Source organism: Argiope bruennichi, chromosome 11 (assembly GCF_947563725.1).
Source record: "Argiope bruennichi chromosome 11, qqArgBrue1.1, whole genome shotgun sequence".
NCBI lineage: Eukaryota > Metazoa > Arthropoda > Arachnida > Araneae > Araneidae > Argiope > Argiope bruennichi.
In genome coordinates this window covers 11,176,893-11,202,741 of record NC_079161.1, presented here as the reverse complement: position 1 = coordinate 11,202,741, position 25,849 = coordinate 11,176,893, and the positions used below count along the sequence as shown (strand labels likewise).

At 31.8% G+C, this 25,849-nt stretch overlaps 1 protein-coding gene across 1 annotated transcript in view; it reads left to right on the top strand.

Annotated features, from left to right (window-relative positions):
- Nucleotides 1–25,849, top strand: part of LOC129957097 (junctophilin-1-like) — a 135,060-nt gene that overhangs the window by 70,008 nt on the left and 39,203 nt on the right. Inside the window, exons 2-3 of the mRNA XM_056069241.1 lie at nt 8,300–8,538; nt 11,779–12,033. Coding sequence (XP_055925216.1) covers nt 8,300–8,538; nt 11,779–12,033 — 494 coding nt within the window. The remainder of the gene's footprint in view (nt 1–8,299; nt 8,539–11,778; nt 12,034–25,849) is intronic.

Below are 25,849 nucleotides of genomic sequence, written 5' to 3'. Positions count from 1 at the left end.
TCCGTCTAGCGCACAGCATTTGAATTAACTTTGTCGGATACAGACAATGTTTTCAAAAATATGTTTTTTGAACTGGCTGAGGTCTGAAACGTAAAGATTTGTCTATACTTCCAATATTTTGAGGATTACAATACTTTTTCTATACTTTGCATACGAAAACAGATTAAGACAGACAGACAGACAAGTGTATTAACAGATACACCTGATGATTACATCGCTTTTAATAATATTGAAGTTTGGTAAATGACATAGCGTAAATGATGGCAATTTTTTGTTCACGGATGAAATGCCAAATAATGTCCCCAAGCAGTTTGTAATGGAACTATTTTAACCATTTGTATGTTATGAAAATTACTGGATAATATTTTTTTCTCCATATATGAGCACTTGAACTAAAAATTGTCTAGTTTGGGTACAATACATTAAGGATATTTAGTAGATTCTGAATCTATAACTGAACAACCCATGAACTATGACAATCAATTCGTCTTTTTTCGCCAACGTCAATGATTGCATGACGCCAAACAAAATGCTAATACTTTGAATCGAGAATAAATTATTCCCAATGGTCACGTGCCTCTCTCTCTCTCTCTCTCTATATATATATATATATATATAATATATATATGCAAACTGTTTTAGACCGTAAAAAAGCCGGTGTTCTGGCATAGGGGTAGCGAGTCTTCCCCGTGATTTGGGCATGGTTGTTCTTCCGTTGTTCTATCTGTGAGATGTGTGAATGTACCCTCCTGTAAAAAGGGGTTGTGCAAGCGAACGAGTGATGCGTAAGTAGCAAAGTCGTACTCTTGGCCCTAGTTGGGGCTACTATAAAAACAAGAGACGCTCCCCCTCCGGCTTAAATCGCTGTCTTCGTAACAGCGGGCTTGTCAGTGGCAAGTACCATAAGAAACAACAACAACAGACCGTAAAAAAAACAAAAGAAAGCATAGGTTATTATTTAATAATAGCCGTCTTTGGTTACCAGATTGTTCAGCCAGTTTATTGACAAAAGTCTGTTAGGCTGCAAACAATTAATAGAGGAAATATTTTTTACTTTCTCGTATACGTGGGATAGAGAAAGTAGTATAGGGCATCGTCAAACAATTTGAACTCGAGATTTCGACGACTTTTCATTTTTCAGATATGTCTGAGTTCGAAAAACACAGTTTTGGAAAATATTCGTTAGTCTGTCTATCAATTTGTGACAAAGATAACTCAAAAACTCTTTGAGGTAATCGGATTAAATTTGTTAAACGGTCTTTACACCAAATGTGTAGATTTCTATCAGATTGTCTGCAAATTCCGCTCAGAGGAAATCTGTCTGTCCGACTGTTCAAATAAAAGTTAATACTACAACTACACAGTGAAGAGGACTGGATTGATAAAATTCGGAACACAGATTTAACATCTGAAATGTAAATGCATCAAATTTGAAACCCAATCTGATGAGAAGTTGTCGGTCTGCCTTTCTGCTTTTTTCAAAACCTGTAATACCTCAAAAACGGAATGACTCAAATATATCAAATTTTGCATCTTTTTTTATTGTAATTGTAATTCCGTATCGAATTTTGGTTTCAATTGGTGAGGGAAAAGGCGTCTAAAACACGAATCCACTTTTATTAAAGAGTATGCGTGAAAGTTTCGAACCACTTAAGCTGGATATTTAATAAAATTGGACTTGAAGTGAAGTTTGAAATGCTGATGAATAACTTTCATTAATGTAAACCAGAGTGAGGATTTTTTTAAAGCTTTTCGTAGCTGGTATTGCCATTAGGAAATCACATTATAACAATGGAAGCTCTTATCCTTCGAATCAGATTGCTTCCTGTTCGTGGGATTTCTACTCTTCATGGTGAATATTAGACTGCAAAATGTATTTAGAATGTTGAATGCTAGCATGATTATATGCAGTAGAGTATTGTACTATAGAACTAATAAATATATTTTCCATTCCACAGCGAAGTTCTATATAAACTGGGACGATTGCGGGAGAAATAGGAAATAACGTGAAACCCTTTATGTTCAAGTGGTATTTAAATCAATAGGAGAAAATAGAAATGGCCGGCGTCCTGGCATAGGGGTAGAGCGTCTTCTCCTTGATCTAGGCGTCCCGGGTTCGAGTCCCGGTTCGGGCATGGTTGTTCTTCATCTGTGTCCTATCTGTGAGGTTCGTGAATGAGCCCCCCGGTAAAAAGGGGCTGTGCAAGCCAGTGTGTGTGTGTGCTATCTTCATATGAGCTAGAAGTCAGACTTCTGCCCTCGGGTGCTCAGGGGTCTTTACCCTCAGAACTGCTCAGAACTGCTGTTACTGCGCAAAAAAACTTGGTTTAACCCTTTCTAGGGCCGTGGGAAGTATGCTTCCCACCAAATTTATCAATCTTTGTATGAATTTATGTAGGTTGTCATCAGTTCTGACACATTTTTTTAGAAAGACAGAAACTTAGAGGCTTCAGTTCGTTATCTCAGACAAAATGATGTCTTGATTTGTTATTTAATTATTAATTAACTGAATTAAATAATCAAATTAAATTTATGTAATAAGCTAAATGAATCCCTTTTCTTATTTTTAATTTCAAGCCTAAAAGTAGTTTAACATAATATGACTAGAAAAAATGGTCCTTTAAAAAAGTTAAAATAGTTACACGACGACAACAACAAAGTAGAAATGTGAATGGGATAGCGTTTTACCGTTCTCTACTTCTCTTTTCATTTCTCTTACATGTCATTTTAATATCAGATAATTGGCTTTTTACATAATATTGATTGGATTGTATGGTTTCCTATTTGCCCCAGCTGTTATCCCGTGTAAATGGAGTTGAAATGAAGATCCCCTACAAATGTCCGTGAAATGATGAGACAAGAAGGAATACGGAGGAGTTTTGTAATTAAAAGTATACGAAAGTAGAATGTGTGCTTTAGACGTGTTTTTGGCAACCGATTGAAAAAAAATATGATGCAGAACTATTATTGCAACCGCAAAATCACATTCCATACTTCATATATTTAAATCATTGCGTTTTTAAACTATCCGTGTTACATGTTTCTGAAAGTACGGACAGACAGATGTTCAACTCCTTCTTGGATTTGCTTCAAAATTTGATAGATGTCTACGCTATGAATGTTAAATTTATGTACTGAATTTTATCCATCTAGGTCTCTTCAGTTTGTAGTTATCTTGCATTCGAACAATCGGACAGACTGACTTCCTCCGAATAGATTTTGCTCAAAATGAAATAGAAATCTACAAATTTAGCATAAAGACCATATACCAAACTTCATCTGTCTCCCTCAAAGCGGTTTTGAATTATCTTTGTTACAGACAGACATTTTCCAAAGATGTGTTTGTAGTGAAAGCTTATAAGCCCGTTAACAACTACGCCACACGAGCAATTGCTTTTGTATTGTGGTCTTGTTACTCGGCTGCAAACCACAAGGTCCCAGGTTCTATCCTCGCTCATCCCAATCCGCCACATTTTTTTGGACTCAGAGAGTTTTAGAAGAAACAAAACGAAGCATTCGTCAAAATCTCAAGTTCGAATTTCTGGACGATCGCTTTTCTTTTTCCATACTTCATACTCGAGAAAGTAAAAAGCGCTCTCATACTCACATCCAAAGGTGCGAAAGGCAAAGGGATATGTTAAGTCATCAGAATCTCGCGTTTCGCAGTCGAAAGGACAGCTGTTAGAAGATCCAATTTACGAAAAACTCTTCAATAACATTCCAACTATATTGTGGGAGAGAACGTAAGTGACCTTGAAAGATAGAAACCGTTTTACATTTGGTCCGCTTTCATATTTGCTAGTGCTAAGCAAATATGTAAGTAATAAAGTTCGAATGTTCTTGACGATTGCAATGCTTTCTTATTGGTATACTGATATGCAAGACAGTAAAAAGTCACAACACCGAATGACTGTTTCCTGTTAGAAAACTGATTCTTTGTGGTTTACTATTTTAAATATGTAGATATTTAAATAAATAACTATATATCTATACTACTATTATAAATGTGAAAGTTTGGATGGATGGATGGATGTTTGTTAGTCAACACGCCAGAACGGCTGAACAGAATTCGATGAAATTTAGCTGAGAGATAGATTATAGTCTGGAATAGGACATAGGCTACTATTTATTCCCTTTAATTGTGTGGTTAATTGTTTATTAATTAAAAACTAACTTTCTCGTCAAATGAGTAAAGCTTCAGAGGTTTTTCCTCCCACGCCAATGAGATTAGGCTTAACATGATATTGACTATTATTTCAAACGATTCTGTTTATTTTCTTAGTGTTCGATGCATTTAAAATGAAAAATTGTTAATGAATCGATTTTTCGGATTCATTCTGAAGTACTTTTGAATTAAAATAAAACAGAATAAGGGAAATTAAAAATGTATAATCTATATTGCGTTACTCCAACTAATGTAGAAAATTCATACATTTGTGTTGCCCCAATTGGCGTTGAAAATTCACGCATGAGCAGGAGTCACAAAAGATAAAGCCATTGATGCTATAAATTCCAATCTATTTCCACGCGTACAAAGTCGCGGGTTATAAACTAGAAATTATATAAAATAAGTATAGAGCAAACAGTGGATAAAACCCTTTTTTAATCCATCATTATGCTGAAAATGAAGAACGTCTTAAAAAAACTCTTTATACGCTAATTTCAAAGAAACGCAATGATTAATTGATGCTAATCACATTCGGCGAAAACATTTTAAAGTCACTACGTTTGAAAGAGATATCATGAATTCTAACGACTGCACCTACGAAATTTCAAAATATTCTAATATCAGCATCTATTTTTTATGTATTAAGAACAAGCATGAGGTACATAAATATGGCAGTTGAGCCGTTCGTCTAATGCCATTTTTGCTTTGGCCTAAAGCTTCTGACTTTAATCGTATGTCATGTTCATATGTGTTGCATACATTGACATACATAATTTTGAATTTTATAGTGTCAAATGACTAATTTATGTTAAAATTGATTACGAAATTTACGTGGATTTCATAAATATCTTAATTGAATCAATGCAACATCTCTCAAAAGTAGTGGATATTATCGAATTACGTAGTAGAAATAATGAATACACAATTAGATAAAAATATAAAATAAAACAAATATTTCACGTAGATCATTTCTTTCCTACAAAAATAATTGGAAAACAAATGAAAAGAAATCCGATTAATTCTTCTGTAATGAAAGAAAAAAAAAGAATACTTAACTCTGTTTAATCCTATTTAATACGCACTATGCGATCAAAAGTATCAAACAAGTGACGGTAGAAGAATATCAGGAGGAGTTGTTTCTCCTCATTTAAGCTTCGTTCTCTTGTTTCTCTAAAGAAAAATATTAATACATCAATCTAGACAGCGCTTTGGACAATTCCATGTTGCCTAATTTATAGCAACAGTTTAGAGAGGGTCCATTTTCATATCAATGTAATCCTCTTCTTAAAATTGATTTAATCATATGGGTGTTGACGAATTGGACTAACCTTAGTCCCTTAGAACGTCTGCGGAATGAACTTCGGAACAGCTTTTAGACAGAACGCAAAAGATCTTATCAGTAACTAGCTTTTAAAAAAATGACGTGTGATTTTTTCAAAAGTGTTCTAAAAAGTAGTGGATAGCTTCCCTAATGGTGTAGCAGCTGTCATTGCAGCAACAGGTGGGCCACTTTATATTAATAACTGGCGCATCATGATTCTTTCATTTATATTGTAAATGAAATCACACAATGATAGAAATATAATAATGAACAAGATAATAATTTCTTTTGTTTTATATGCCTGATTTAGTGCAATTTCTTATATTCTTATATAAGAATGAAGAGGTATTTAGTACTATCCGACTTTGGCGAACAACTTTGCCGTCCAGATTATTGGCTTTTTAGACTATTAAATATTTAATACAGAATCGCCTTGGTAATTTATGTGACTGAAAAACGTGAAATCAAATGAATCAATTTACTGCAAATGAAAAACTATGTATATTGAGAAATGAAAACGGATGTGAAAATCCTAATACGGTGTTAATAAATGGCAAAAGAAAAAAATTAAATGTTTTAATGGTTAAGTTTGAATTCCATCATAACCTTTAAAAACATTGTGTATCAACTTAAACTAAAAATAGCATTAAAATTAAGGAGAAAATTATACAGAAATAAAATTGATATCGTTAAAAAGATGACTTTGAGTTTCCAGATAATACAAAGATCACTTTGATAACACTGTTGTCTTGAAATACGTGGTCGTAACCTATAGCGATTACCCATCTGCCGACACTTAAGCCTATTTTCGCATTCTTTTAAATTTTCTGTATGAAGCCTATTTTTTAGTTTCTTTTATATTTTCTTCCCTAATAGTAAATGAATTTTTTTTGGTGACACAGCGAACTCTTCCCAGAATTTTCTAACATTTTTCACATTCATTAATAAGCTAATAGAAGCGTTGAATTCAATGCAACTGTAAAAATGTTCAATGAAACAGTCTGAAATTCGCATGGTAGTTTGTTTACATTTGACTGTTGCCATTTGACAATAAGCAATAAGTGCGATTTCTGCACCATGTATATTAGCATTCTATGTTATGTATAGGGAGATGTTTATAATCATATATATTAATCGATTATATTATATTATATTATATTAAGATTATTATATAACGATTCAAGTTGATTATTGATTATAAAATGATACGATTCAAGTTAAAATGATATCTGTATGTGGAACACTACCTCGTAATTCTTCTTTTCGTGACTAATTAAAATTTAGCCGACTGGAACTTTGACATCTTTCTGAATCTTAATAGTGTTCGTTCGAAATTTTTATTTAAGTTTTATAAAAATAAAGCTGATAGCCTTAAATAAATCTGATAAAACAAAGGTGGTACAAGCTGACTTTAAAATTTTAGAAGGGGAAAATATGCTGTATATATGCTACTGCTCAAATTAATTTTTATTAATTAAAAATATTTCTACTTAATCGAATATTTATAAAATTCATTTCAGATTTTAATATAATGCTTTCGAAATAATTTTTCAGATATTCTGTGAATTTCGGTATCATTTAGATGAAAATACTGTACCCTATAAGCAAAACAGTTACAGAAAATTTGGGATGTTTTTAAAAAAATCATTTTATATCTTATCGAATATACGAGCTATATTTACGAAAATACATAAAAAATCTTGAAAATAAACCGCTGCTGAAAGCTTCAAATGAATATCATTATTTAAGTTTCATTATAATTATTCGGCAGGATTGAGCCTAAATTCTTTTCCTCTTCAATTGCTGGTTGGCCTACTGAATGCTTTTCATATCAAAATGCAATGTTTTTACAAGGTCAAAACTCAGAGACCACTTTAAATAAGTTTGTGGTACAGCTTAAACATCTCTCTTCCGTTACAATTCACAACTCCGCACATAAGACGCAAGCCAGCTTTCTCAGTTAGCGTAAATTGCTCCATGACGCAAACATAATCTCTAACAGAAAAGAATCGTTTGAAGTTCATCTATTGCCATTCAAACTCATTAAAATTGTTTTGCAAGACGTTTTAATAATGCAAACTAGTAAATAAACCTCCTTAACTGTTTTCCTTTCCAAAAATTCATCTTTATTTAACGTCATCTACGTCATTAAACTCATATATCGTCTGCATTAATAAATATTATACTTAAAAAGCATTTTTTTTCTATTTTCTTTGTATTTTTTTCACCTATACTTTTCATTTTCGATCTCAAATTTTTATACAAGAAATGAATCGTTTTGTGTATTTTGCTTACCCTTCAAGTTTAGTCCTTGAATCCAGGGACATCCTGTATAAATACCAGGAATAAATAAGAAACTTACATTTGGAATTGACATGGCAACAGAATGTTCTATCTAATGAAGTATAAAATATGGCTCATCTTCTTAAAAGTCTGTGCACATGCCTTTATTCTTGAAATTATATAGTTGATTGGTGACATGATTTTAACGCTCCAGCTGCTTATCCCACGATTTCGGCGGGTTAACAATCAGCGCATTTTCTATTGCATCCCGCGTTTTTCGCAGTTTGCATTTTTTTTTTCTTACGATTAAAGATTTTTCTTATATTACATTATTAACGTGTAACATATAGTATCAGTTCATTTGGTTTGAAAAATATTAGAAGTTATTTACAAACTACGCATCTAAATAGTGATTTTTAAAAAATTACAGTCAGAGCGTTAAGGGAATCATGGCAGCGAATGCTCCAATCTAAATTGGGGCTTAGTATGATGCTTACCCCTTTTTCATTTTTTTTTTGTCTTTCTAGGCACTTTCCAAGGTCAGTGGGCCAAGGGCATGCGCCATGGCTACGGAGTCCGCAGCAGCGCCCCTTTCGGTCTCGCTGCCCACAACAGAAGGCGCTCTCTACGAGGAAGTCCAGTACCGGGCGAGACCCTTGAATCGGAAGACAGACCCGAGGAGGGGCGAGGCGGTTTTGTCCTGAGAGACAAGACCAGCACTGGGAGCAGGTCACTTCCAGATCATGGAAAAGGGCACTCGCTGAAGGTCAGAGAAATATCTCCCCTAGTAGCACACGTATATTGTACAATATTAAACAATATTCGCAATATTTTATAATATCGTTCAATATTTTATAATATAATATCGCACAATATTGTATAATATTGTTCAATATTTTATAATATAATATCGCACAATATTGTATAATATTGTTCAATATTTTATAATATAATATCGCACAATATTGTATAATATTGTTCAATATTTTATAATATAATATCGCACAATATTGTATAATATTGTTCAATATTTCATAATATAATATCGCACAATATTGTATAATATTGTTCAATATTTCATAATATAATATCGCACAATATTGTATAATATTGTTCAATATTTCATAATATAATATCGCACAATATTGTATAATATTGTTCAATATTTTATAATATAATATCGCATAATATTGTATAATATTGTTCAATATTTTATAATATAATATCGTACAGTATTGTATAATACTGCGCAACATTCTCTGCTCTTTGTGTCAGACATGCGCTTTGCCTTAATCGATCAATCTAAGTGATCATGTTACAAAATCAGCAGAAGAGATAATGGTACAAAATAAGCAATCATGTTAAAAATAATCAAATAATAATCCAATCTTTAACCCCTTTCAAAACTAACTAAAGAGAAACCGACCCAAAAAGGTCCACTAGTATAGAACTTTCACGGCCGAGTTAGTAGTGAGAATTAAGAATGCAAAAAAGTCGAAGAATTCCGATGAAATCTCTTCAGCTGCTCTGCAGTGGCTCTCTGTTTTTATCTGTGTCAGCTCAGGTGTCGCCCTAGTCATATGACCACGGTTCAAAATTCGGTGGTCTATCATAAAACAGTCCTAGTGTTGATTTAAAACGGGACTTAACTATAACTAAAACCTTATGTCAACAACAGTCTTGAGATGTTGGAAACTACAACAGTTCATCTCCAATATTCCAAAATTTAAGGTACTCCTTCTGATGTTTTACAACAATATATAGCCACAGTCTCGACATGGACTGCTTTATTATCAATTAATTCGTTTGTACAAAATACATTTTTAATAACAATCTAAGCTCTTAGAATTTCGGGGGATGGCTTTGGTGTGGGGGGCCCATGAGCCTCGTGGAGAATTCGAGTTTCTTCCTTTTCTGCGCACACACAATCACTGCGAACCGCTAACCACGGATAATGGAGGCAGTGGTATCTTGTGGCGACAAATGTTACGGATACTGTCAGTTATTCCTATGTCTTTACGGATATACATACAGTGGTATCCGTAATGATACAAGAATAACTGACATTTATTTTTTCCATCCACTTCGATTCCACTCAATTTCCTCTAATATTTTGAGTTATAATAACGAGGTGTAACACCTGAAAATAAAGTCCTTTTAAGTTACAAAATTAAACTAATTCTGTCACAAAGCTAAGAGGAGAAACTTTAATCCATGAATTTAAATTTAATTGGTGCATTAGGTTTAAATGCCGATTTCTGGTGGAATAAGTTATTGAATCTGGTATACTCTGATCCCGAGACCAAAAAAACTGCTCCTGTAGCGGGACATACTGACCATACTAATATTTTTAATCCCTTTAGGAGAAAGAGGATTCTATTAGGCAGTATTGCGAATTAGAATAATGAAATATATACACATATACGCACGCGCATACTGTATGCGGGTGTGTGTCTTAAAAATATAAACACGTTAAACACCTTTAAAAAAACTCTTCAAAGCAATATATATATATATAAACACAATAATAACAAAATATATCTTTAAAATATATATATATTTTTTAAATTTTAAATTGTTTAATATAATGTAATTTTTCAAATTTTTTTTCTCCTTCTCTTTATCATGTAAAAACTTTTTGGAACAAATCTAGGAATTATTTTGGAATTCCATTTAAAATTTAATTTTTAAAAAATATTCTTATACAAATACACCTAATTGTCATAAAAACGTTGAGGTTTTTTTTTTTTTTTTTTTTTTTTTTAACTAAAACTGACTTTTAACTATCTAAAAGAACTCGAAACATAAAGTATACATAAAGTTTTCCTTTAATGTTTAATCGAAATCTTTTACATCGATTTTAAGTCATTTCCACAAAATTTAAGACACCTAGATCATTTCAAGTTAGAACATCATTTTAAGAAAAAAGACATTAGAATGACAGTACAATCCAGCCATTCGCGACTATCCGGCTTCCGCATTATCCGGTCTAGTTTTCTTTTGTTGTAATTAAATAAGGAAAGTCATGCGTTGCAGTGGCAATGTTGCCAGAGCATTGGAACCGGGCGTATGTTACGATCCTCCTGCGTGCCATGTGCAAAATACGTTATGACAAGAAAAGAACAGCGTTCTTCTCGTTGTTTATTATTTCGTCAGTTTGTAACGGACCTCAATTGTTGCCGCTACTACTGATCATAACTACACAGAACGTACGGTATTAACAAATTGTTCTTGAGGTATGCTTAATGTTTTTAAGTGTATCACAGTGATAATTCCAAAATGGGTGATACATGAAAAAAAGTTGTGTTGACTATGGAGATTACGCGCTATATATTGACTAGAATCTGGTGTAACAGCGAAAATGGGCTACTGCTTCTATAATTCACCGGACCACATTCCTATTCTACTTGGCTTGAGATGAATGGAGGGCTTAATACTCAATTAGAAATATGTATTATAGCTGTGAGTTTTGGTATAAAAAAAATTGTCTTCTGGTATTGGTGGTCGAAGAAATGAATTCATAGAGCTCAGACCTATCCGACCTTTTTGTTATCAGGCCTGCCCTTCCGCCATATTAGGCCGGATACTCTGGAGTGTACTATAAATGTATTCCTCTAAGAATTTCAAACATTCATTTTAATTGAACAATATATTTAAATATAATAGCATTATTAAATATAAAAATATATATTTTTTGGTGACAAGAAAATAAAAAGAGAATATCATGTTTTCGTCATTTTTTTGTTAATTTCAAAGTCTACTATCCTCTTTCTAATGTATGCGATCTGTGGTGAATAGCATATAAGCCAGTTAACAGCTCTGCTACCCGAACAACTGTTTTGGTATCATGGTCATGTTACTGGACTGCGAACCATAAGGTCCCAGATTCTATCCTCGCGAATTCAAATACCGCTAAATTGGTGACCCTGTTAACTGGCTTATATGCTATTCGCCACAGATCCATCAATTAGAGTTTCGAACTGATACGAATCTTTTCCTCTTTCAGGCTCTGTTGTCGAAGACGAAACGGACGAGTTACGAGGAGGAACTGAGCGACCGGGGCTCGGACTCGGACGCGACGGACAGCAGCTTCATGGTGCAGGACGAGGTCATCGACGGGAATGTCATCGAGACCTACATGGGGGAGTGGAAGAACGACAAGAGGAGCGGGTTCGGCATCGCTGAACGGTCTGACGGGATCAAGTACGAGGGAGAGTGGTACAACAACAAGAAATTCGGATACGGCAGGACCACTTTCAAGGTGAGTTCGACTTCTCAAATGAATGAGTCGATGTGTTACCGTTAAAGCTGTTACTGTGCAAATGAACTGATTTGCCCCGTTAAAATGAGGTAGCAAGAATTTTCCACATTTTAACTAAGCAATGTGCACATTAGCGGCTTCTGTATCGTTAAAGTTCGAAATTTTGTTTCTCGGTGAAGGTATCACTATGAGAATGAAAGTCCCCTACGTAGACAGAACAAAAACGGATGCCTGTTCTATTTTAGCAGCGGTTCTTAGTTAAAAAAAAAAAGAATAGATTTTATAAACCTGATACTAAAATGAGTGTTTTAAATCAATTGTGAGATCTGAATTCAGTGTTTGCAAACAGAGATTTTTAACGAAAGAAGATGTCCCTATTGTAGAAATGTCTTTACGCCAAACAGCAATAAAAAAAATTCCTTTGTACCAGAGAAGGTTTCAAAAAAATGTGACAGCAAACCTAAATGTACCACAAACAGTTGTGCTTGTCGAAGAAGCCAATTGAAATGAAATTCAAAGTGTCGCCAAACTTTAGATCGCATTAATAAGTAAGCATAATTTAATCATAACTATTTCGCTTTTTCATTTCCTTAATTCTAACAGAATGCTAAACCGTTTGATTTTAAGTATTATACAGGACCGCGGTGGCCTGATGGTAAGGTCTCGGCCTCGGAACTGGAGGGTTTGAAGTTCGAGACCTGATTCTACCGAAGAACCGTCGTGTAAGCGGTCTGATTCACGTTAAAACCGTCCGGGCCAAACGTCCTCCTGCTGGTGTGGTATGGCGTGGAGAGGGGTGTGCCAGTTCAGGTGTCGTCCTCGTCATCTGACCGTTGTTCAAAATGACGAGGTCAGTCCCGAAATAGCCCTAGAATTGCTTTAAAATGGGACGTTAATATAACTAAACTAAACTTTAAGCATTATATTGGTTCTATTAAAATATTCTTAGTAGTATTTGGTTCTATTAAAATATTCTTAGTAGTATTTGGTTCTATTAAAATATTCTTAGTAGTATTTGGTTCTATTAAATAATTTGTTGTTTGCTTGATTGTATTAATGTGATTCTTTAGATATGGAAAAATAAATAACATGATGCCCATTTCCTGAATTGCAATAATATTTCGACCGGTTTAATTCTTTGCATTGAAGTTTTTCAATTGATGGATGGTTGATTCTATCAACTAAAGTGTTGAATTTTCAGTTGTATTAATTTGATTCTTTAGATACCAAAAAATAAATTTAAGCGCACATAAACATTGCTGTTGCCCCAGCAAAAATCTAATTCATTTTAATGAGTGCTTAGTAGGTAATGTGCAGATTGTCTAGGTAATACGCAGATATATGCAGTTTTTCAAAATAATTTGAAAAACAAAACATTTTCCACACTTTAACTGTAACAAATATATATATAGAGAGAGTACTTCGTCCAATGGCAGGTTTCTCTGCATCTCGACAAAGTAACAATACATTTCAAAGACGCAATATCAATGAAAAACCAACTGTTGAATTTTCCCCCTCTACTTTCTCTGATACATCCATATTGCGGTACAACTTGTGTTTCCTTCCTAGTCTATGGAAAACACATTAAAAAATCCTTTTGAATCTCTTCCCATTGACCTCTCGGACCTAAATTTGATACTGTAGGTAAGGAGCTGACCACACCGTTACCACTGAACGAAGCAGGATTTGTTGCAACCGATTGATTGCTAGTACAGTACATCCCGAGTATCCGGTTCACAACTATCCGGCTACCATATTATCCGGCATAGTTTTTCAAAAGCTAAAAACTGTAAATTTTGACTTTTATCTTAGAGTTACCTTTTCATATATGTGTGTGATTTATCAGTGAAAAATAAAATCAGTTTCAGTCCATTTTCGTAAGGACTAGGTCTACTATTTACGTTAATGTTTAGTTTGTTTTCTGCATTTAACTCAGGCATTTAAGAATTTATATTACAATGTGAATCTTTTATTTTATTTTTTTTTTCTCTAAAAAATTCTTGAAATATGTAGTGCAGTATATAAACATATATAAAATATCGGTTATATTTTAAATCGACACATTATTGGCAACGCCTTTTGTGATTCATAGGGCCGTGAGCACATTTTACGTGTCTTGAGATAAATGGAGGGCTTAGTACCTCAGTAATAAGTGAGAAAATACCTATTGTAACAGTGAGTTTGGATATAAAAATTTTGTCTTCTGGTATTGGTGGGCAAAGAAATGAGCTTATAGAACTCCGGCCTATCTGACTTCTTTTGTTATCCAATCTGCCCTTCCGCCACATTAAGTCGGATACTAAACAATACTTTATAAATAAATGTACTAAGATTTTTTCGTCTAGTTGTTAAGATTTTATTCTAGGACATTTATAAAATAATGTACAAAGATTCCTTCCTCTTGCCTGTTACGCTTTTAAGTTATTCTACGACATTTATAAAATAATGTACAAAGATTCCTTCGTCTAATTGTTAAGCTTTTTATTCTAGGACATTTATAAAATAATGTACAAAGATTCCTTCCTCTTTCCTGTTACGCTTTTAAGTTATTCTACGACATTTATAAAATAATGTACAAAGATTCCTTCGTCCAGTTGCTAAGATTTTTATTCTAGGACATTTATAAAATAATGTACAAAGATTCCTTCGTCCAGTTGTTAAGATTTTTATTCTAGGACATTTATAAAATAATGTACAAAGATTCCTTCGTCTAGTTGTTAAGCTTTTTATTCTAGGACATTTATAAAATAATGTACTAAGATTCCTTCTTCTTGCTTACTACGCTTTCCAGTTATTCTAAGACATTTATAAAATAATGTACTAAGATTCCTTCGTCTAGTTGTTAAGCTTTTTATTCTAGGACATTTATAAAATAATGTACAAAGATTCCTTCCTCTTGCCTGTTACGCTTTTAAGTTATTCTAGGACATTTATAAAATAATGTACAAAGATTCCTTCGTGCAGTTGCTAAGATTTTTATTCTAGGACATTTATAAAATAATGTACAAAGATTCCTTCGTCCAGTTGTTAAGATTTTTATTCTAGGACATTTATAAAATAATGTACAAAGATTCCTTCGTCTAGTTGTTAAGCTTTTTATTCTAGGACATTTATAAAATAATGTACTAAGATTCCTTCTTCTTGCTTACTACGCTTTTAAGTTATTCTAAGACATTTATAAAATAATGCACTAAGATTTCTCCGTCCAGTTGTTAAGCTTTTTATTCTAGGACACTTATAAAATAGTGTACTAAGATTCCTTCTTCTTGCTTACTACGCTTTCCAGTTATTCTAAGACATTTATAAAATAATGTACTAAGATTCCTTCGTCCAGTTGTTAAGCTTTTTATTCTAGGACATTTATAAAATAATGTACTAAGATTCCTTTAGCTTGTTACGCTTTTAATTTATCCCTTTCATAAATGCACAAATAAATGTTCGAATATGAGTTGACCTTTAATTGAATTTGATTAAAAATTTGAAAAAGAAAGATATATATAACTATAGTGTTACCACCATATATTGAATTTTCTCCATTTAGTTATTGCGTTTTTTAGTTGTCCTGATGATACACATACGTATGAGTAGACATATTACGAAAACGTATTTCACCGAAAATGTACTACTAATCTACAATTTTGGTGTAATGATAGCATACGCAATTTCATTCATTTTCTTGAATCACATTTTTAAAATCAGTTTTCACAAGCTTATATTTTAAAAGTCGTCTTATTTTTTTATAGAAGAATTAAAGATTTTTTTACATATTTTATAGAAGATAATTTAAAGATTTTCTGGTGTGGGGCCCAATACAGAGCAGTAATCCAATCGTCCAAGATAACTATTTCACAGTTCTCCTGTTTTGCCAAAGAAAAAAAAAGCAAACAAACTCACACCCTCGCTTTCAGGAAAAAGATTTTAAAAAATATATTTGAAAAAAGTAAAAAAACACGCAACTTCTGGAAATTTTTTAACAAATCATTTTTACTTAATGTTACCGTCATACCTTTTTCCTCCTATATTTTTATTTAACTAATTTTATTCTTTACAGCATGTGCATTTAATCAAAGTATGGAAATAAAATAAAGAAAGAATTATCTTATTTTTTATTCAAAACTGGCAACATAAAGTTGATGTTAGAAATGGTCGAAATTGAGGAGTTGAAAATCATTTTTAACCCCCTAAATGCTAAGCAATTCCGGCTGTAGAAATACTTTAAATGCAAAAGTTGTTCGTCTTAATGAGACGCTAATTAAATTTATTTTTCTATCTTGAATATTAAGAAAGTTATAGCGAAATGAAAATTCCACCCCACCCCCCATTATCATTACCACTCTTTTGATTAGATGGCCCATCCGAGATGTTTGAATTTCTTATAGCATATTTCAAATCAGTTAAAATACATACGAAATTACTCTAGATGTCATATAACAGGGCAAAGCGTTATAGAAATATAAACTTTTGAGCGAAGTGTAGTTTCGGGTTCTAGGGACCATAATGAGGGAAGATTTGCAAAAAAATTCCGAAGTTATCTCATGAGAATCATTGCAATAGATAGTTTTCCTATAAGAAATCCATCTAAAAATTACAGCAACAGAATTATGTTAACATGCTTTTTTATGCAAAATAAAATTTCCTATATATGAAATCTACATTGGATTGAAATCTCAGAAAAATAATTTTAATTTAAAAATTATTTTTATATAAGATTTTTAAAGCAAGGAACCTATAGTAATACAAGCATAAAATTGTATATATTAATATATAAAATTAATTATGACTAAGCATATCAAATATTATTATAACTTGCAATTTATAAATTCTTAAATAAAGTAAATTTATTCAGTAGACAGATTACAACAAAGAGTTATAGCAACTCCATTTCTCAATTCTAAAATTCAATATGCTTTAAAAATGTAAACTCATTTTGAATAATTCAGGATATTTATACAAAACAGAATATTTATACAAATATGCTTATTTTAAAAATGACTAGATTTTAACTAATTGACTCACACCAGAAGTTTGATTATTTGATTGAACGATACTATCTAAAAATTTTGCATTTTTTTTTAATATCTTACTTTTTGCATAAAATGCTTATATTTTATATTTATTTTAATTATTTTATATTTATGCATAAAATTCTTATTTATAAAATAAAATGCAAGATATTGAACCTCTCAAAAATTCTTGATTCGAGAATGTAAAAAAAAAAAAATCTAGAATATAATCAGTTCAGTATTATAAAAAAAAATCTAAACTTATTCTTATATTCAATATACACACTTAAGATGAACGTCAAACAGAAGTATTTGCCATTGTTTATTTCACCCAAATTCCATATTGAGGATACTTAACTTTCCTTTTTAATAATTTCATTGTGTAAGAGAGGATGGTATTTGAATTAAATCAATCGCATACAAAAAATGTGAGGTAAAATTTTAATAGTGGAACATGACTCCTTATCTGTACACATATGTTTTCATTACCTGATATGATGGAAATCTATAAATAATCATTAAATATAAATCTTTATAATAAGGAAGTAAGGTTTATCTTTAAAAAATCCTCATATATAATGAAATATACAAGGTATTTTATTATATAAAATATATGGAGGTATAAAACTGTTTGCAGTGCTTTTGTTTTCAGCATAATATGAAACCATAACTGTTACAGAATAAAAAGATCCATAATTTTAAACACGCATAAAGGATTTTTTTAATAAACATTTTTATTTTCAAGTGAAAACAGGCATGTTCTTAAAAATTTTACAAGGGAAAAAATCCCATAATAAAAGGCCATTCATTGTATTAGGCTTCAGCAAGAACAAAAATCCTTGGATAACTTCCATAATAATATTTCATAAGCAAATACAGTTTTAAAATCTTAAGAAATCAAAAGCAAGATTTATTATCTAGCTGAATGGAAGACACATTCAATTACCAATTTAATGTGCACTTTATTTACACAACTGATGATAATCTTTTGTCCATCTTTCATATCAACTGTCAATGAAATATTTTTAATTATAGAAATAATTATGTATTAGATTAATTATCAACATATGTAAACTTCCCAAACATAAATAAAGTAGGACTTTTTAAATGCTACATATATGCTTAATGATATGAAAAAAAAAGATGACATCAAAGATTTCATAAAAAGTTATTTTATTAATAAAGATAAATATTAGTTAGAACTAACATCTAAACTATATCTGTTTAACTGGCATGGACAGTTATACAAACAGATACATATACGTTGAATTGTACAAGATTCAAACTATTTTAATCGTGTAGAGCTTGCAATTCTTTTATTTATACTAAGCATTAATTCATAAAATAAATGCATTTGTAATTGATTAAAAGATAATAGTTTTTTGAATTTCAATAGTTTTCAAATTTATAAAGGCACTTTATAAATAACTGAAAATATTTAAAATCGCTAATAGTAAATTATTAACGCTTTTGATGCATTTACAAAATATAAATATGAACACACAATAATAACACATTTTTAATTAATCATATACATTCACATTTCTGTAATGCTTAAAAATAATCGGAAATACATTCAAAATATTTCCAAAAGAAACTACAATCGTATGTAAGATTAATCGGAAATACATTCAAAATATTTCCAAAAGAAACTACAATCATATGTAAGATTAATCGGAAATACATTCAAAATATTTCCAAAAAACTTAAAATCGTATTTAAGATTAATCGAAAATAACGGATGCTACCAGGTCGTTTTTGATTTTTTTTAATTAATCCTTTTCATTTACATTTCCGTCATGCTTATAAATAATCGAAACTACAATTAAAATATTTCCAACACAAACAACAATCACATTTAAAATTAATGGAAAAATAGGTTCACAGCAACTTTGCAGCTGTCAAAAAATAACGACTCCAACCATATCGCTCTTGGGGATAGGCGTAATAAGCTCCTATTCTGACGATTTTCCCTCGGAACAGGCTCTACAACCTTCTAGCTGAATCTTGTATTAGAGGTAGTCGTAGCTTGGTAATAGTTGAATATCAATGTGTTTTATTGCATTAGCGTGGTTTAAACATTTGTTATGACGGCTTTTAGCTTTATTTCAAGAGATCCGTCATCTGATAGAGACATCCCATAAAGAATTTCCGCCTTTTGCTGTTTTTAACACATAGTGCTTGCATCAAACACAATTAGTCCCTAGTTTTCTACCACTATTTCCGGCAAAAAAAATGCTTATATATATTTATGCTTTTTTTCCTTTTGTGGTTTCTTCTCCTCCTGAGAAATTTTGTGCATGCGGCGAAAGCGGCGTGGATTGAACAAAAGTAGTACATTTTATTACGTAAATTGTCGTCAAGGTCTTCACATGTTACGTCAGATTTTCAAGTTTTATGTGTAGATTTTTTTCCATGCAATATTTTGATCTAACTGTGATGGTGTACAAATAATAAATAGCTATACCAATATTTGTAGGAATTTTCGAAGTTTGCTACAGTGAAAACTTTTTAGCTGTAACTTCAAGATAATTAAGACGGTTTGAAGGAGAAGTGCATAAGATAATGGTATTTTCCATTTTTTCGTAGACAAAGGACTTGGTAATTGATAACCGTGTTGCATGGCTCCTTAAAATGAGTAGAATTTTCACGCTTTTATGTGAACTTTTCAATTTGATAATTTCTGTGAATAGTACAAGTTTTCGCCTATCTCAGGGCATATTATGCAGGATGATTCATATTGAATGGAATACAAATAAGGCATTCCTATTATTGTTGTAATGAATTCATTTTGATAAATCAAATTTACTATGAAACTACAATTAACCCAGTCTATATAGCTATTCAATATGTGACCCCTTGGTGACACAGCAAATATCTCTGAGGTATTTGCAACAAACTCGTGATAGAATGTCCCTTTTTAATGAGTCCAACACGTCAGTTAACACATGAGAACCATTGTTTGAGATATATTCAGTTTTCGACGCGCTTATTTTTTGTGATTTCATGAATTTTTCAATCACTTCAGTTTTGGCGGGGATGAGTGATTGACTGGTTTTCTTACATAAGTATCCCGTGTCCTGACACTCCTTCACCCTTCGTTCGAGAATATGACAGTTCGCTAGTTTTTTCCAAATGCAGTGTACACGTTTCTTTGAGCGAAGATGCTCTGACATATTCCAAATACAGAATCCTTTTTCCAGCATGGAAAATACTGGCTTGATGATGACGGCGACAGCGCTTACTTTAGTGGCCTCTAGTGGTGATTTCGTTCCGGAAAGAATTTTTTCTGTTGTCAAATAAAACTTGGAAGTTTCAGAATAAATTGATTTCGGCTATAATAAATCAAATATAGAATTAGTACTATGCTGTTCTTTTTGTCCCATTCGATATGACTCAGCCTGTTTAATAATACAGTAATGATATAACGCATTATTGAATTGCTAATGATGCTGTTTGGCTAAAAGTAATACCATTTTGCTATGCTGCTCCCAAGTCCAAAGGAAAATACATCCTTTTATCGCCAAGGAAATATGCTTTTATCGACAAATCGCCAAAAAATCTCGCAAAGGATCGAAAGATAAAGTTAATAAAAATGCTGAATTCATGTCAAAGATTAATATTTCAAACTACTGTGCAGTAATGACATGAAAAGCGTTGTTTGCTTTATCAAAGGAGCACAATTTTTTTGTGAGAATACATACTTTAATTACAGAATCTATTATAAGGTTTTAGGGAGATCACTTCCGTTGTTTCACTGTTTAATATATACCACAAATTGATTATAAATTGCTTTAAATTAGTTAAATTAGCTTGAAAGAAATGAATATTCTTCAGAAATACAATTTTCGCACCTTATTGTGAAAAAATATGAATAATCGAATTCTTAATAGCAAAAATATTTTACGATATTTTCACAATATGCGCGAAATATTAAATGCCCTGCAATAACGTAACAATATTTTTGGGCATTTTGTTCTAATAGAGAATCCGTCTTATAAATATATCAGTATTCTTTTATTTAATCTAAATAAAATGCATATATTTCAAAATAATTCTTGAAGTAAGAAAATTATTACTTCGTGGATTTTCGACAAATGAAAGATGATGCTGAACAATAGGTGGCTGTTTCAAACAAGGCAGTTCTTATTCAATATCATTTTACCCGTAATAATTAGATATTAATTACAGTATGTAGATTCAGTTTCATTTATTATTAAGTATTCTTTTTTTGCTGAGAGTCTTCTTAAGATACAAATTTATTTTTTAAAGAACTCTGTATTGCAAACGAATTATAGAATTTTATAATTATTAGTAGGGAATGGCTACGGAGAATATTTTCTTATTTGGAAATAAATAATTGTCTTTTGGTAATATCGTTTATGGATTTAATTTTAAGTTATACTCCTTTTCTTTGATATAATTTTTTGATATATATATTGAAATTCCTACTCAAAAAATTGTAAAGTTTTCTAAAGTTCGAATAAAGGAAGGTTCATATTAATATTTATCCAAAGATAATATAATCCTTCTGTTTTAAATATAAAAAGCTTGGGACAACATCATTAAACTGCAAATGACGCATTGACAACTCTTGTAGGTGAATTATTTCATGCTAACAGACTCTTGATGAGATGTTATAAAGACACGATTTGTCCTCGTTCGAATATACAGTTCAGAAATTCGAGAATTGTCTAGTAAAAATTAACAATCCCATAGGGATATGTGGTTTTATCGGATAAGTAAATTCATTGATTCAAATATAAAACAGCCTACTTTACCTTTTGCTTGGCGCAGTATGGCCAGATATGACTCTTACGCCATAAAACTCCAACCAATCAAATATAAAACACAGAAAATCTTTAGATAAATATTCTCCATAAATCACCGCTGTATTTGGATTTGTAAGTTTGAAATAAAATAAGGGATATGTGTATAATCTTTCAACTAATTGTTACGGTAAAATGTTAAATTATAGGACTGATAGTCATTACAATCAAAAGCAATGTTAATGCCATAAATAAGGTGATTATATTTCAATCCATTGGAAAATAAACGGCCTTGAGAACATGCGCTTGATAACTTCCATTAAATGTGTTTTAAATGATCGAAAAAATTTGGAATAGACGGGTAGATCCTAGCACAGCCCACCTCTTGGCGTCTTTTTGAATTCTCGCCAAACGAGTGGCGATAACGTCGCCAACGTATTTTTTTAGACGTATTTTTAATTTATTTATTTTATATTTTATTTTATTTTATTTATTTTTTTATTCTTATTTTTATTTATTTATTATTTTATCATTATTTATTTATTATTTTATCATTATTTATTTATTATTTTATTAATAAATAATCAACCTAGACGGATTTTTTTATTTTATTTATTTATTTTATTTTTATTATATTTATTATTATTTCTGGCCTTCTATTATTATTATAATAATCACAAATATTCAATTAGTAGTCAACTTGGCGAGATTTCAAATAAGTCGCCAAGAGGTGGGCCTATCTAGGATTTTACCGAATAGACTAATATGTAACATTTCTTTCATGCAAATAACATTAATATATTTATTTTTTATTTATTGTGGCAGCTTTACTTTTTTGCATGCGAAGTCAAGAAAGTATGGAATTAAAAATATATCGATGTTTCAAGATAATCTCCATGTTCCAAAACTCTTAGGTCCTTTTTTTAGTACTATTCTGTCTATGAGCTCGATAAGCCAAAAATCGCTTTTAGATAGATGCATTTTGAAAATTCTTAGTACCTGCGTGACAATAGCGCCATGCACTCCTTGCAAAAAGGGAAGTCTAAACAACCTGTTAGCAGTTCATTTTTGACTGTTGGTCAGTAAAATATAGGTGGTCTCTAAACTTTAAAAAAAATTGCCAGTAGGGGAAATATTGGCGCTGCTGTCATGTACGAACGTGGAAATTTGTATATCCAGATAGATTATTTAAATTTCCTAGTTCGTGCGTGACAGTAGCGCCATGTATATTCCTCGTAAAAGGGAATGTAGAAATGCTCTGATTCAAAGGGTGATTTTACAGAACATTTGCAGGGTGGCCATATAATAACTTTTCCTGTTTGGCGGCTTCTACAACTAAAATGAAAGGTCGAAATTTAATCACCTTTCATATACAAAATATAAAAAGCATAAAAAATTCAATTTTGCTAAAAAAAAATGTACCACAAGTTGGCGATAGGGGTAATACTGGCGCTGTTGGAATATACAATTATGAACGAATTGATGAAACTCACAGAAAATAATTTATTATTCATCAACATCAGGGTGCCTTGGAGTGCAACATTTTCAATATGCTGATCTCATGCATTGTGTGCAAAATGTGCACACAATGCATGACGTTCTCTACTGCTCCGTGCAAACTGTCAGTTCCGATGTTCATAACAGCCCATCTTATGTTCTGTTTCAATACATGCAGGTGTGGAACGCCACTAGCACACAGTGCACACTACGAATTACAGGAATTACACAGTCAAAAGTCACAGGGTGCGATGTCCGGTGAACGGGGAGGCTATTCCATCTAAAAATATTGACTGATAATTCACTCAATACTGAAATGCTGTCGTAAAATGCTATATACTGAACGATAAATATGTAACTGTGCACTATCTTGCATAAAAATTAATCAGTACAAGCGTTGTCTTTGTGGCAATTGCTGAATAGTAAAAGTTTTCAGCATTTGTCCATATTTTTCGGTATTAATACTGCAGGAAATAGTACCTGTTTGAATGGGATTCAAAAAAAATTACTCTCCGAATAAGAAATGGGCAGTGAAATCGCACCACAAGGTCACCTTTGGGAATGCAGGGGCATTTCTTAGATCACTGAAAGGATGTTCATATGCCCAACAACAGCTGTGCTGAGCACTAACAGAACCATTAAAAAAAAGAGCTTCATCTCTTCACAATATTTTCCAAGACCAATCAATGTCCACCACCATTCTCTGACATGAAGCATTAAAGCGAATGTGAGGCACTTTTCATGATTTGTACTTCTTGCACACGGCTGATCTTATACGTATAGAAATGCACCATTTTGCTTAAGATATTCCATACCGTCGTCATAAAGGGCATATCGATTTGGCGGGCAATTGCTAGTCCTTGTGTCGTCGAACACCGATGTAGCAACATGTATTTCTGCATCATCTGATACTGCTTTTCATCTTCTGCCGGATTTAAGTACTCGCAACCTAGTTTCCTTGAATATTTTTTTAATCACTGACCTCAGTGCTATAAGAAACATTAGACCTTTGAGCAGGTTAAGAAAGGTTCGAAATTATTTAAGAGCAGCCACGGCATTACATTCCTTAGTGCAGAGCAGTTTATGAGTAAAGCACGCTGAGGTAAGGAAGAGTCCATATTAAGCACACATCAATAGTGAATCAAGAACTCATCTATAGTCAAGAACGAACTCCTAATAGGTCATTTTCTCTTCCCTTTTTACAAGAAATGCATGGCGTTGCTGTTATGCACGCACTAAAAATTTTACAAAATCCGTCTCGAAATGCAAATTTTCGCGTTCGTACATAAGAGTTGCGTCAGTATTTCCCCTATCGGTACCCTTTGGTGCTAACTTTGTTTGTGCTGAATTTACCCGCTAAGCCTTCCACAGTCTGTATATATGTGGTTTTATTTCGTTCATTCATTTTAGCTGTAGATGAAGGAAAAGTTATTTTTTGGCCACCCTGGAAATCATTGAAACCAGCAAAAAAAATTTTATGTGTCTACTTATTATGAATTCTGAAGAAAAAATGGCTCTAGCGTTGTCGGTGAAACCAGATTTAGTAAATGACCAAAACGCAACGAGATATATAACTCGTGCATTAGAAGGTGCAGGGCCCATTTGGTACAACGTTCCACAGTGCGTGGAGTCCTGCCAACTTCCAACCAGAATATAAAATAAATTTAATAAAAAATTAGGCAAAAAGAATAATCCGAAATCCAATTTATATTAGAATTAAAAAATATTTTTACTTAATTCTAATTAACTGCTTGTCAATTATTATTATTACACAAATTACGGAATCTCAAAATTTATATCTCTCAAATTCATTACCAGATGGCGCCATGTACATACAGTGATGAAGTGGAAATAATTGGCATCGTTCAGAATTTCATTGAAAAGTGCATTAGAAATGGAAATAAACAATGTAAATCAAATGCATTATTTATAAAACTAGTTTTCAGATTTAAATCAAAATTATTATTATTATTATTTGGCTCTATAGAAAAGAATTAAAACATATTTTTGACCATCACAGTGCTTTAAAGGGCAAAATAGTAATATCTTGATGTTTAAGAAAAACCATTTTGAAACTCAACTGAATTTCCATTCATCTTTGTTTGCATTCAAACGAACAAAAATAAATTTTTATTTCACATCTGAATAATTGAAAAAGTTTCCACTCCTTGATTTAGTAATTTCATCATAATCATCCATTGACAGTATATATTTACATAACTATCTTTGATGTATGGAAACAAATCGTTTTTTTTTAATTAAATAATGCAGTGCAAAAAAAAGGCAAACCAAAATAATGAAGAGAGTGGAATTTGTCTTATTGGAAACTGTCGCCATAACTGAATTTGCACAAAAATTTGAATTAAAAAAGATTTCGAAAAATATAGCAAGATTAAAAGTCGAATTTTACATTAAAATTAGGAAAAAGGGATTCATTCATAATATTTAACTATTTTAATAAATATTACATAATTAATAAATAAACTATTTTTTTTAAAAAGTATTCATAAAAATTTTATATTATAATAAACTTACTTAAAATTTTTT